Source organism: Dendropsophus ebraccatus, chromosome 7 (assembly GCF_027789765.1).
Source record: "Dendropsophus ebraccatus isolate aDenEbr1 chromosome 7, aDenEbr1.pat, whole genome shotgun sequence".
NCBI classification, from domain to species: Eukaryota; Metazoa; Chordata; class Amphibia; order Anura; family Hylidae; genus Dendropsophus; species Dendropsophus ebraccatus.
Genome location: NC_091460.1, coordinates 83,863,428 through 83,878,400, shown reverse-complemented (window position 1 = coordinate 83,878,400; position 14,973 = coordinate 83,863,428). Strand labels below are relative to the sequence as shown.

General features: G+C 42.7%; 1 protein-coding gene across 1 annotated transcript in view; it reads right to left on the bottom strand.

Annotated features, from left to right (window-relative positions):
• The window catches only part of NAF1 (nuclear assembly factor 1 ribonucleoprotein), a 66,699-nt gene extending 52,412 nt beyond the window's left edge, over nt 1-14,287 (bottom strand). The window contains exons 1-3 of the mRNA XM_069976614.1: nt 14,131-14,287; nt 9,246-9,733; nt 5,739-5,880 (exon numbers count right to left, since the gene is read on the bottom strand). Coding sequence (XP_069832715.1) covers nt 5,739-5,880; nt 9,246-9,733; nt 14,131-14,133 — 633 coding nt within the window. The 5' untranslated portion in view covers nt 14,134-14,287. The remainder of the gene's footprint in view (nt 1-5,738; nt 5,881-9,245; nt 9,734-14,130) is intronic.
• Nucleotides 14,288-14,973: the final 686 nt, after the last annotated feature.

Here is a 14,973-nt window from a genome sequence, read left to right as displayed (position 1 = left end):
AATGTAAAACACATAAAGAAGCATTCAATGATATCTCTCTTCAGCAAACAGATTAAGTGGCAAGGGTTCCCTCATTACTGAAGTAAACAAAATGTTGTAAACAGTTTAATAGGATAATAAGTAATAATGGTTTAATGATCTTGTTGTTTTTATCTAAATACAATATTGTAGAGTTATGAGTAACAGATGCTTTAGACTTTTAATCCTGACCTTTTATATTTACTTACAAAAATTCTGTACATTAATAAGAAAATATAGGAAACAGATCAGTGTTCTCAGGGAGACAAGCCAAAAATAACAATGTCGGCTGCCAGTTAACCCCTTCAAGACTAAGCCTATTTGGGCCTTAATGACCAGGCTCATTTTTCAAAATCTGACCTGTCTCACTTTATGCGCTTATAGCTCAGTGATGCTTTAACGTATGCTAGCGATTCTGAGATTGTTTTTTCGTCACATGTGGCACTTTATATTAGTGGCAAAATTTGGTCACTACTTTGTGTATTTTTTGTGAAAAACATCAAAATATCATGAAACATTTAAAAAATTTGCATTTTATGAACTTTGAAATTCTCTGCTTCTAAAAAAAGAAAATCGTAGCACATAAATTAGTTACTAAGTCACATTACCAATATGTCCTCTTTATTCTGGCTTCATTTCATAAACATATTTTACTTTTTAAGGGCGTTACGGGGCTTAGAAATTTATCAGCAAATTACCACATTTTCGTGAAAGTTTCCAAAACTGATTTTTTTAGGGACCAGTTCTTTTTTTAAGTTGATTTAGGAGGCTTGTATACTGGAAACCCCCATAAGTGACCCCATTTTGGAAACTACACACCTTAAAGAATTAATCTAGGGGTATAATGAGCATTTTAACCCTACAGGGGCTGGAGCAAAGTATTCACCATTAGGCCGTAAAAAAATGGAAAATTAAAATTTTCCAATAATATATACGTTTAGATTAAAGTTTCTCATTTTAAAAAGGAACATGAGAGAAAAAGCACCCCAAAATTTGTAACGCAGGTTCTCATGAGTACAACGGTACCCCATATGTGGGCGTAAACCACTGTATGGGCAAACAGCAGGGCTCAGAAGGAAGGGAGCGCCAATTAGCTCTTCCAATGCAGATTTTGCTGAAGAAGTTTCTGAGCACCAGGTGCATTTGCAGAGCCCCTGTAGTGTCAGCAGAATAGAACCCGCCCAAACGTCACCCCATTTTGGAAAGTACACCCCTCAAAGAATTAATCTTGGGGTAGGATGAGCATTTTGACCCCACAGGTATTAGAGGAAAGTATTCAAAATTAGACAGTAAAAATTTAAAACTCAAATTTTTCCAATAATATGTTCACTTAGTTTGAAATTTCTCAATTTCACGAGGAACAAGAGAAAAAAATTACCCCAAAATTTATAACGCAGGTTCTCCTGAGTACAATGGTACCCCATATGTGGGCATAAACCACTGCATGGGCACACAGCAGGGCTCAGAAGGAAGGGAGCGCCAATTAGCTTTTTCAATGCAGATTTTGCTGTAGAAGTTTCTGAGCGCCAGGTACGTTTGCAGTGCCCCTGTAGTGCTAGCGGAGTAAAATCTCCCCATAAGTCACCCCATTTTGGAAAGTGCACCCCTCAGAGAATTCATTTTGGGGTGTGGTGACCATTTTGACCCCACAGCTATTAGAGGAAAGTATTCAAAAGTAGACAGTAAAAATAAAAAACACAAATTTTTCCAATAATATATTCCTTTAGTTTGAAATTTCTCAATTTATTGAGGAGCAGGAGAGAAAGTTCACCCCAAAATCTGTTACGCAGGTTCTCCTGAGTACAACGGTACTCCATATGTGGGCATAAACCACTGCATGGGCACACAGCCGGGCTCAGAAGGAAAGGAGCGCCAATTAGCATTTTCAGTGCAGATTTTTCTGAAGAGGTTTCTGGGAGCCAGGTGCGTTAGCAGTGCCCCTGTATTGCTCCTGCGCCCCTGTCATCCCGTGGACATACCGGCACGTCCATCTGCAGGAACTGTATGCAGATTTGGACGTGCCGGTACGTCCATATGCGGCAAGGGGTTAAAGGGGTAGTGCGGCGTTTAAAAATTATTCACTAAATAACACACATTACAAAGTTATACAACTTTGTAATGTGTGTTATGTAAATGAACGGCTGAGTACAGTTATGCTCATCCAATTACGGCTGAGCAGTTGATGACGCGGCAGGGGGGGGGTGGCATGGGGGACGGCTGGAGCGGTCCGGCCAGCCTCCCGAAGATGATGATTCGACCCAAGATGGCGTCCGGGGGCGACAGTAATCTGGTGAGTATACTGCACCACACTTCCGGCTGTGGGGGGACACGGGGAAGAAAGCCATTCACTTACATAACACACATTACAAATTTGTATAACTTTGTAATGTGTATTATTTAGTGAATAATTTTTAAATGCAGCACTACCCCCTTTAAAGCGCTCAATACAGTGAAATCCTCGGTGCATTGCACCCTGAGAAATACAAATATGCAAAAAAGAGCCCGTAGAGTCTCAATACAAAGGACTAGCCAGATGTCCCTCTGGGAAGGACCCAGCCAAGGGGTGGCTCCTGTAGGGAAACCACCAAAACCTCCATATCTGATTTATCTGACAGATTTTGGAAGCCAAAGCCAGAAACAGACTATAAACAGAGAACAGATCATAAAGGAAAGACTGAGATTTCTCCTCTTTTCAAATCTATTCCTGCCTTTGGCTTCCAAAATCCGTCACATAAATCTCTCTGTGTACACACACCATAATGTAATGACAAGAAAAACAAAAAACAAACGAAGGCCAGGTATCCACCCACAGACAGCTGTTTCAGGGTGTTGTCCCTCATCACTGTGGAGAAGGATTCTGGCTAAGTGGGAGCAACGCCTAGTAGAGCCATAAAAAAAAACAGATCAATGATCTCCAGGAAGAAAACACTGTCGGTTGCCGGTTAAATAAGAAAATATAGCAATAATTAAAGGGGTACTCTGGAAAGGAGGATTTTTTTTCTCCTGTAAAGACAAGGCTCTAGTAAAGTTATATTATTTTGTAATATAGCATAATTAAAATAAATTTATACAGTGGTACCATGGTTTAAGAGTAACTTGGTTTAAGAGCGTTTAGGTTTAAGAGCTCACAGTTTTTTTAAAATTGTGACTTTGTTTAAGAGCATTGCTTTGGTTTAAGAGCTCCCTGTACTGGGTGGGAGGGGCATGGTCTGCATACCCGGGTCTACAGCCCTGTACTCTGACCCAGGAAGTCTCCCTCACCTTCCAAATCATAGCAGATCCACTTCAGGCTGGGGCTTACATCAGGGGACAGGACTGGAAATAATCTCTTTATAGTTGTAACCTCTCTCCCCGGACAGAGAGTGATGCATGTATGTGCCCACATCTGCTCTGCTCACCCCTTCATACTCCTTGCAGTCTCTGTCAGCCCCTGTGTTTGCCATCCTCTCCATTACTGTACAGTCACATATTCTGCTGTTTCTGAATGTTTGTTTCATCTGTTTTACATGTTATTCAGAATATTAAATCATTATTTTTGGGGTGTGGAACCAATTGTCTGCATTTCTAGGATTTCTTACGGGAAAATTTGCTTTGGTTTAAGAGTGGATTTGGATTACAGGCTCAGTCCCGGAACGAATTATGCTCGTAATCCAAGGCACCACTGTACTTTTTTCTTTATATATCCACTTTCATTGAGAGGCAGCAGGACTGTGGAGTGGGGGCTAGTTTGGGCAGGAGTCTTAGATGGAAAAAAATGTACCGACTGACTCCAGCTTAAAAAAAAAAAAAAAATCTTTCAAAATTTTATTTTCATATGAATTTAATAACTGTTCCTCATCAATATAGTTTATGTTCTATCAATCTAAGGAGCTTATTTATTAAAACCAGAAAAATCCTCTCACACATTTCGTTTTCTCCATATCTCAGTAATAAAGTACTGGCCCTATTAAATGAGGGTGGCAGGGGAGAGGTTGACTGTCACTATTTAGCAGTTTGTTTCTGAGCTGGAAGAGTCCATTGAGTAGGGGAGATCTGTGCAGTTCTCTTCCTAGATGATTAAATAGGAGCAGCTGTGTAACATAAAGATATTCTGTGTAATACAGAGAAGGAGTAAGAGAAGCTATACGTAGTGTAATAGTGATCCTCTGTCCTCAATGTGGTGTTTTCTCTCTGGGAGAAGACCATGGGGGAGATTTATTAAAAGGCTAAAATGTCTTTTATGTGCAGATGGGCCCCATCGATGTAAAAATATTTTCAAATGGTCTGTTTGCGAATATTTCATTTGCATCTGGCCCATCTACGCCAGTGGGGCGAGGAGGGGGCGCAGCCTCTGCGTTCGCCGCATTTATAATATTTCCTGAGGAAAAATGATATTGAAACCTACACCAGCTCTGAGCTCCGGAGCTGCAGGGACATTTGTAAGCCCGGTGTAAAAAAACGCCGGACTTAATATGTCCCCCCATGTATTTTTTCTGAGTGAGCTATGGCTGCAGCAGGCTGTGTGTGTGTGTGTGTGTGTGTGTGTGTGTGTGTGTGTGTGTGTGTGTGTGTGTGTGTGTGTGTGTGTGTGTGTATAATATGGCTGCAGCAGGCTGCGTGTGCGCTATGGCTGCACCAGGCTGTGTGTGTGCTGAAGCAGTCTAATATGAAGATATTCTGTGCAATATAGAGAATGAGGAAGAGAAGCCATAAGTAGTGTAGCAGTAACCGCTGTCCTCAATGTGGTGTTTTCTCTCCAGGAGAAGACTGTGTTTTTCTCGAGCGTGCTATAACTGCAGCAGGCTGTGTGTGTGTGTGCGTGGTAAGGCTGCAGCAGGCTGTAAGTGTTATGACTGCAGCAGGCTGCATGTGTGCAAGTGCTATGGCTATTTACCCGACCCCTGTGCCCCTGCAGTGTAGTGTCATGGCTCATAGTCCCCCGATGGACATCCCTGTGATGTCACAACCCAACTCAGAAATATCCATTCAACTAATCAGTGAATGAGGTGGGGTACAGCTGTAGACACTGACTGACTGAGTGGGTAGTTCCTGTAGGGCTGCGATGATTCCTCTATATAACTTTGGCTGACCCCTCTATATCACATATCATTGTTAGCAGTGTTTCTGTATAAAATGGTGAATATTTAGAAACATAGAAGACTGTCAGCAGGAAAAGACCACCTGCTCCATCTAGTCTAGTTCTGAGTTCTTCAGGACATGATGACTGGATACTAGCTGCATCCACTGCACACAAACACAAATACACACACACACGAGAATCTGAGTTATATATTTGCCTTATTCACTCAGAAGTTGCCCCAGGATCATGCAGGTCATTAGGAAGAAGCTGCTGAGCCAGTTCTACTTTACGCCAATGTGATAAATAACTCCCCGGCTATTTATGAAGGAGTCAAAGTTGGGAGTTTGATTCGGGAGTTGGTCCCTGATAAAATTCAGGAGTCAAAGCTGCGGCTAATTGACTCCACAGCCCTGGCCAGCAGCAAGGGGTGACATAGGCCCCTCTGCTGCCACTAATGTTCGGTATGGGAAGCTGCAGGGCTATCTAAGGCTTGAAGTTGCTGGTCTCTTGCTGTGATCAAGCACGCACTGTCACACAGTGCTATAGATATAGAGCATGGTTCCTGCCCCTTGAATATACAGTACCAGAGTTAGAGGGTGGGTGGTTAGACTCCAAAGTATTACTGTGCTTACAGTATTACAGTATTACTGTGTTTACTTACATCCACAAGAAGCTCATCTTTAGTCTTCAAAGGAACGTCAGTGTTTTCTAGAGGTTCTTCTTCAAGTTGGATAATTGAAGACATAGATGATGATGATGATGATGATGTAGAAGATGAAGATGATGAATCTGAATCAGAATCACTAAAAGAAACAAACTAGGTTTACTGTTTTGTTAAAAAAATGCGTTTGACAATGCTTTTTATTTGGACAGAAGTACTCACAAATGCACCAGACTGTTACTGGGTCACATGACAAAGGCAGTTACAAGAGTCAGGCAACTGCATACAATTCAACTGGCATTTGTTAGGAGGACCATTTACAAGCCAGTCTGTCGGAGGAAACAGAACTCCCTGGACATCCTGTTTACTTTGACAGACAACTCTGGGGAAACTCTAGTAGATGTGAATCTGCTGCACTACTGAACCAGTTTGACTTTGGGCCCCACTCTGTATAGTCATACAACTCTCTCCCTATGTGCCCCTCTCTATAGTCATACACCCTTATCCCTATGTTCTCCCTGTATATACACCCCTATCCCTATGTGCTCCTTGTATAGTCATACACCCCTATCCCTATGTGCCGTCTGTATAGACATACACCCCTATCCCTATGTGCCGCCCCCACCGTACAGTCATCCACCCCTATCCCTACGTGCCACCTGTGTATACACGTCCTGTAGTGGCTGTATAACTGTGTTGCAAAAGAGGCGTTTCATAATTATTGTTCAATTATCGTTACCACAGCTACATGTACGATGAACCGTGATATTGATTTAGACTATTATCGCCCAGCCTTACCCAGCACCATGGACCAACCAGGTATCATGGCAGAAGAACAGAGGACCTCATAATATTCATAAATACAATCATAATAGTATTTTTTCACACAAAAAAAAATAAAAACAAAGCTGCACTTAACGTCTAAATAGTTCTCTTACACGCTTTCATAGAAGAGTAAAATAGACGTAAAGTACATAGAGCATAACTGAAAGGCAAGGTATGCTCAACTCGCTGGTTGTGGAGTTTATTGGAAAAGAAATTCTCTGCAGAGACTCTGATCTCAAATTATATACTGCTAAGGTCCACACTTAGTTTACTGGTGCTCACAAACTAGAAGATACAGAAGATTCAGTACGCTGACAACATTGGAGCCTGGACTGTCACCTTTATCAAATTTTGTTTTTTCCTGCATTGTATGGAAAATGCTGAAATTAAAGGGGGTTTTCAGCTTATAAACACAACACAGACTGAAACTGAATTTTGCCTGCATTAAAAGCCCTAATAAACTGACAGTTTATTTCTGAAATTAGGCAGATATGGCACCAAGTAAGGGTCTATTTACACAGAAAGATTATCTGACAGATTATCTGCCAAAGATTTGAAGCCAAAGCCAGGAACAGACTATGAACAGAGATCAGGTCATAAAGGAAAGCCTGAGATGTCTTCTTTTTTCAAATCCATTCCTGGCTTTGGCTTCAAATCTTTGGCAGATAATCTGTCAGATACTCTTTCTGTGTAAATGGGCCCTAACAGTCCACAAATTTGCCTTGAAAGCTTCTTTAAAGCAAAGGCCTGCATGCAAATTCTAGCAATAGTTTTTTTAGTCAGAGGCTTTCATGAGCTCCTAAAGTGCAGCAAACTGTAACACTTCCAGTTTACAGCCCTCTGATTCCTTGTACCAGAGAATAGAAGCATTTTTCTACATTCTGGAAGCACAGCTGGATATAGTATAGGTACCATGTGTCCTTTTCCTAACAGCTATCTAACAGTGTCTTGTGGTATGTGCAGGAGCAAGAAGGTATTTCAGCTAGCAGCAGATCAGGAGCTTGGGAAAGCCTGGAGAACAGCATTTTTATACACTTTGGATGCAAAGACGGTCAGCCACTTGGAACATGACTCGCAGCTGAAAGATCCACTTCAAGTCAACAGTTCCCAACCAGAGTGCCATGGCATGTTCTCTTTAAGCATCCCTAGAAGCTGCATCCGCACAGTTTCTTCAGATGCCACACTAACTGATGTTCTGCCCGCTCACTGTAGCGCAGATGTAGTGCAGGGTGAGCAGGCTGACCATCACAGCTCAGCCTCTCAACTTTATTAACTATGTGACTATGACTGCAGCCTATGAGATGTCTGGAATGATCACTATAGCCGGCACAGTGATAGGTCATCACACCTGCTGGAGGATTCTGTCCCCGCAGCACTCAGGCTGGAAGTCAGAAGAGAGCAGCTCCATGGCTGGATTAAGTGAGTATTATGCATTACAATTAGTATTATTTTTTGGAGAATAACAGGCGGCCATTTTTACTATATGGGGGAGAGAGGGGAATTACCACTATGTGAGGGGTGCACAGCAGGGGGCATTTACTAGCATGTGGGGGTGCCTATAGGGAGCATTACTACTATGTGGAGGGGCAGAGCATGGTGCATTATTACTATATGTGGGGCAAAACGCATTATTAGTATATGGAGGGTTACTGCAAAGGGTATTACTACTATATGTGTGGGGCACAGCAGGGGGCATTCTTGCTATATGAGCAAGGCACAGCAGGGGGCATTAGTACTATATGGAGGGACACAGCATGGGGGCATTACTAATATAGAGGGATAGAGCATAAGGTCATTACTAATATAGAGCAATACAGCATGAGGGCATTACTACTATATGAAAGGGCACAGCAAAAATGTATCATTTGTTAGGGGTGTCCCCATGTAAATTTTTATTAACACTGCTTTAAAGTGTACCTGTTGGTTAATTTTTATTTCCAGAAATCAATAGTACAGGCGATTTTAAGAAACTTTGTAATTGGGTTTATTAGCCGAAAAAGGCATTTTTATCACAAGAAAGCAGTTTGAAGCTCTCACCGTCTTCATTGTTCTCTATGGAGAGGAGAGGGGTGGAGGGAGATGAGACACCAAAACAGGACAACAAAGAGTTAATTTACAGCTACATCACTGGGCTATCTCCACTGAAATCAGCACTGACCTCTCAATAAGAGGCTTTCACACAGGTCCCACTGTGTAATGCTTTGTTTTCTGCTCTCTGCTGCTGACTAATCTCCCTCCTTCCTCCTCCTCTCTCCCCTCTACATAGAACAGACAGGGGCACGTCTGATGCAATAAGACGTGATTTCCTGATAATAAGCAGTGGATGAGAGAGAGAGGAGGGGACCTGGGAAAAGTCTTTTTGAATGCAGATAATGCCATATGTGTCTAATAAACCCAATTACAAAGTTTCTTAAAATCATCTGTACTATTGATTTTTGCAAAAAAAGTGACAGTGACACTAAGTCATGACACATTTACAGTGCTCATCCATATTTGTAAATGTCCCCAGGCAGCACATCCCAGATATTCTTCATCTTATACTGCACAACGTTTTGGCTGATGTCAGTCTCTCTCATGCAATAACCACAATTAAACATTACCAAACTGGCCAAAAGCAGATGTGTATCTTTATGTATATCTATGTTAATGTCTACACCAACTTTCAGTATTTCAATGGCCTACCTGTCCGATGAGGAGTCCTCAGAAGTACTGTCTTCCTCTTCATAAGCCTCAGACACTATTTTAACACAAGCCGGGGGGCAATCAATTCTGACAACATCCTCATGTTCACCTATCGTACGGTTTTTGAAGTGTAAGCCTTCCAGTTGTTCAGCTACCTCCATATCTGATTGCTGTGGTTGCAGGATACAAGGCAAAGACTGAATCTGAACAGTCTGTCTATCCCCGTCGGAGACTTCTGCTGCCTGGGGCAGAATCCGAACTTCACCATTATCTTTTGAAGCGTCTTCTTCTCTGGATATAACTTGGGTCTTTTCTATGATAGTATGTATTATATCATCATTATATACAGGCAGTGGTGTTTTGTCAGGAGTATTTGACTCCGTTATTGAGGTCTTTTCATCTTCTCCTCCAAGAAGGTTATTGTTGTTTTGCAATTCATCGCCCGTTGCTTCAAGTAAAGCCATTGCCTCCTGTGTTTCCATGGTGCTCTATAATCCACAAAAAAAAAAACACAGTTATAACAAGGGCTAAAATAATGTAACAAATAACTAAAACCTTTGAAAATAAAGGGAGATATCAAATCTCTCAAGTGATTATTCAAAGGGGTTTTCCACTCAAACAAAAAACTGTCGCCACACTGCAAGATACATAGCTTTCTTATCTTTTGCATAATGGAGATGGTTTTGGGCTTTTTTTTTTTTTTTTTTTACTGGAAAAAGTTTTACACATATATGAAATTTTTCAGCCTGAATTGTGCGGTATAAGTTTTATAGTTGTTGCAGATGTATGTATAGTTTTTGTGTTTTTTAAGTGTTTTACCTAACAGTTTATTAAATATGGGGAATACAATGCATTTTTAATATTGGGGAGGGTTGGGAGGATTTCTTTATGTTTTATGGCAAACGTTTTTACTTTCACTAGTGTAAAAGCAAATAATACATTTTCTCTTTACACTCCCTTTTCCTACATAAACCATTAATTAGCACATTTGTGGCAGCTGAGCTCCCAGGAACGCTGCAGAGATGTTCCTAGCACATCTCCCGTACTGGGGGTTGTGTTTTCTGTAGCTTTATTTCTTTGCAAAATTATCTTTAAATCAGGTGTGCAGCTCAAGAAGAGAGCTGTGACTAGTCATCTGGGGCGATGTGCTAGTCACAGCTCTCTATCAGGACGCCCTGTACCGGTGATTGACAGGCAAGGACAGTCTGAACACTCAGGCCCCAACGGTTTAAAACTTTTGAAAAGTCTCTTACACACCAAAAGCTTTTTCAAACTGACAGGAATGATTTAAAGGGGTACTCCAGGGGCACTTTTTCGCTGGGACCGGGGAGGAGGTGGCTGAGGGAAAAGACATCCACTCACCTCCCCGGTTCCAGCAGCGGGTCCCGCATCGCGGTGCTCCAGTGCCCGTCCACTTCCTGTTGTGTGACGCGGTCCCGAGACGTGACGTCTCAGATCCACTCAGCCAGTCAGTGACAGAGGTGGGATCCGTTTCAAGTCCGCTCAGATCCCACCTCTGTCACTGACGTATTGTCTCGGGCCCGCGTCAGACACCAGGAAGCGGCCGGGAACCGGAGGGCCCAGCGAAAAAGTGCCACCCTCCCCCGCTGGAGTACCCCTTTAAAGTGCACCTGTCAACATAAAAAAAAATAAATAAATAAAAAATTTAGTGTGTCACGTGATGAATCTATGCCGTTTACACTATATGTGGACCTGGACAATCATATGGTTTAGCAGGAAATGGGGCTCCTTGTCTATTGATGTTTTTTCCTTTGCCCCTGTGCAATGTGGTTTTTGGTAATGAGATGTCATCAGGAAGAAGCCTGCCAGACTTAGGGTACTATTAGACGAGCCGATGGGGGCCCGATAACAACTGTAAAAGAGCGCTGATCTGCTAGATTGGCGATCGTTTACTGGGCCTATTACACAGCCCAATAATCGTTTAACAAGGGCTGCAAGGACATCGTTACCGATGCCCTTGCTTAAACGGTATACTTTACCTATCCACGCTCCAGAGCTGCTACTGCGGTCCGCTTCTCCCTGGGTCCCGCACGCTCTAGCTTCAGAGTGGCCTGTCAGCTGACAGGCCACTCAGCCAATCACAGGGCGCGGTGGTCCCAGCCTGTGATTGGCTGAGCGGCCTGTCAGCTCACACAGGCTAGAAGCTAGAATGCGCGGGACACGGGGAGAAGCGGACCGCAGCAGCAGCCCTGGAGCGTGGATAGGTAATGTATATCGTCGGCTGATTGTTGTCTTTATTACACGGAGCGATAATCGGCCGAATCGGATCGATTATCATTCGGTGTAATAGAACCTATTAATCTAACTGATTATCTGACAGTTTTTTTTAAGCCAAAGCCAGGAATGGTATTGAAAAGAGGAGAAATCTCAGTCTTTCCTTTTTGCCTGTTCTCTGTGTATAGTCCATTTCTGTCTTTGCCTCAAAAAAAATCTTTCAGATAATCTGTTGGTGTAATAGGGCCCTTACATCGTATGACTACTGTAGCAATGTGTCCTACTTGCATGCTGTTGTCGTTGCTGATATACCAAGTGACGCCCAATAGTTACCTCTTGCATCAAAGAGAAATACACAGGAGACTTCTAAGTGGAATGTTTTAGGGTGGTATTACACGGGCCGATGGGGGCCCGATAATACCTGTAAACGAGCAGAGATCTGCTAGATCGTCACTCGTTTGCTGGACCTATTACACGGCCCGATAATCGTTAAACAAGGGCTGCAGGGACATCGTTACCGATGTGTCCTTGCAGCCCTTGCTTAACTATATACATTACCTATCCACGTTCCAGGGCTGCTGCTGCGGTCTTCTTCTCCACGGGTCCCGCGTGCTCTAACTTCAGAGTGGCCTGTCAGCTGACAGGCCGCTCAGCCAATCACAGGCCGGGACCGCCGCGTGAGCGTGCAGGACTTGGGGAGAAGAAGACCACAGCCAGTCGCCGGCCGCGCACCGCTATTACAGACGAAAATAGGTCCAAACCTATATCAACGATCAGCCGATGATCGCTGTCATCAGCTGATCGTTGTATTTATTACATTGAGCGATAATCGCCCAAATCGGGCCAATTCGGCCGATTATCGTTCCGTGTAATAGTACCCTAAGATCTAATACACGACAGTGCAACGTTTTAGCCTAATACGTAGCATTGGTGCGTATTACATCTCAAACATTCCACTTGGACGTGCTTGGTTTTGGGGAGACGTGCAACCACCTATATATTTTTGTGTACCACTACCTGTGCTGCTGGGACTGTATGTGTCACCACTTTACTCATGTGCAGAGATGCAAACAAAGTGGCTCACATTTATTAATATGAAACGAAAAAAATGGTGTAATTTGCCCAAAGCAACCAACTGCACCCCATGATTGTATATACACACCCATCATCTGGTTATTTCAATTAAGTTCATGCCCATCTGACCTAGCTAAATTGTCAGACAAGTTATAAACCCCCAGATCTTGGGAAAGGAAGGGTATATAGAGAAACTATAAAGGTGTGTAAGCAGGATAACCTGCTGTAAAGCATCCCTGTAAATGCTGTTAGAGATAACTTAGGAAGGATGGCTGCCTCCATAATAATGCACAACAAACTTTAAAAAATTACAAATGTAAAGGTAATAGATTAAAAAAAAAAAATGAACGTTTTTTTTCTGTATCACCCATCTATCACAGACCCATATACAGTGTATGGCCCAGATAACAAAGTGCACACCTAGACAGGTGGTCTGCAAATGCATCACATTTATCTAAGTGTATACATCACATATTAGCTTATTCAAATCACAACTGTTCAACAATTTTCAAAGAATTTGTTACATAAACTGCCTCTGGACCAGATGTATCAATCAGTGAATAACTGTAACCATTGTAAGTTGCAGTGACCACTCACTGGGAAAATGAAACCTGAGCTGTGATTGGTTGCTGTAAGCAGTTTGCACAGGTTTTTATTCTGTATAGTTTGACAAATCTGGGCTATGTCCTAACTTTAGTCAACTATTACCCACCAGACACATGTACAGTCTATACCACTAACTATAGTCACCCACCAGACACATGTACAGTCTATACCACTAACTATAGTCACCCACCAGACACATGTACAGTCTATACCACTAACTATAGTCACCCACCAGACACATGTACAGTCTATACCACTAACTATAGTCACCCACCAGACACATGTACAGTCTATACCACTAAGTATAGTCACCCACCAGACACATGTACAGTCTATACCACTAAGTATAGTCACCCACCAGACACATGTACAGTCTATACCACTAAGTATAGTCACCCACCAGACACATGTACAGTCTATACCACTAACTATAGTCACCCACCAGACACATGTACAGTCTATACCACTAAGTATAGTCACCCACCAGACACATGTACAGTCTATACCACTAAGTATAGTCACCCACCAGACACATGTACAGTCTATACCACTATAGTCACCCACCATACACATGTACAGTCTATACCACTATAGTCACCCACCAGACACATGTGCAGTCTATACCACTATAGTCACCCACCATACACATGTACAGTCTATACCACTATAGTCACCCACCATACACATGTACAGTCTATACCACTATAGTCACCCACCATACACATGTACAGTCTATACCACTACAGTCACCCACCATACACATGTACAGTCTATACCACTACAGTCACCCACCAGACACATGTACAGTCTATACCACTACAGTCACCCACCAGACACATGTACAGTCTATACCACTAACTAGTCACGTGTAGTCTATGCCGCGCTCACAGGGACACGTGCTGTCTATGTCTCAGTAAAACAGGCTATTACGTTATTACACACTAATACGGAGATACGAAGAAGCACCTACCATTGTGACGTCACAATTGCACAACTCTTATACGTAGAATCTCTCCAGAGTTGATGTTAGATACAAATGCAAGCTAGAATACACACTCCAGGGGGAGGACCTCTTCGTGCAACTCCATTCTAGTCTCAACCAAATAACAAGTAGCAAAAGGACCTTTGATGACGTCACAGCCATGTGCTCGGTCACATGGGTGGGAGGAGTCATGGCTTTGCTGTTGGAGGAGTACAGTGTGTTAGAGAGCCTTGTCCTGCCAGCCGTACATTACAGGAGTCATGTAACCCAGCTGTACACTGTCCTTGTTGGTATATACATAGGCAGCTCTATGTGGTGGCTATTACACACATATACACCTCTGCACACAGCTGGACACTGATTACACCTATCACTGCATTGTGCTTGTTACACAGACATCACTAGTCACAGCTATATCTATATACACAACTGCACACAGCACATATACACACATCCCTATACAGCTATATCTATATACACAACTGCACACAGCACATATACACACAGCCCTATACAGCTATATCTATATACACAACTGCATATATACACACAGGTCTGTAAAGCACTTAATCATATAAACTTACACAGCTATATGCTGCTATACACCTTACTCCTCACCCCACACAGCTATATACTGCTATACACCGTATTCCTCCCCCTCACACAGCTATATACTGCTATACACCATACTCCTCACCCCACACAGCTATATACTGCTATACACCATACTCCTCACCCCCCACAGCTATATACTGCTATACACCATACTGCTCACCCCCACACAGCTATATACTGCTATACACCATACTCCTCACCCCACACAGCTATATA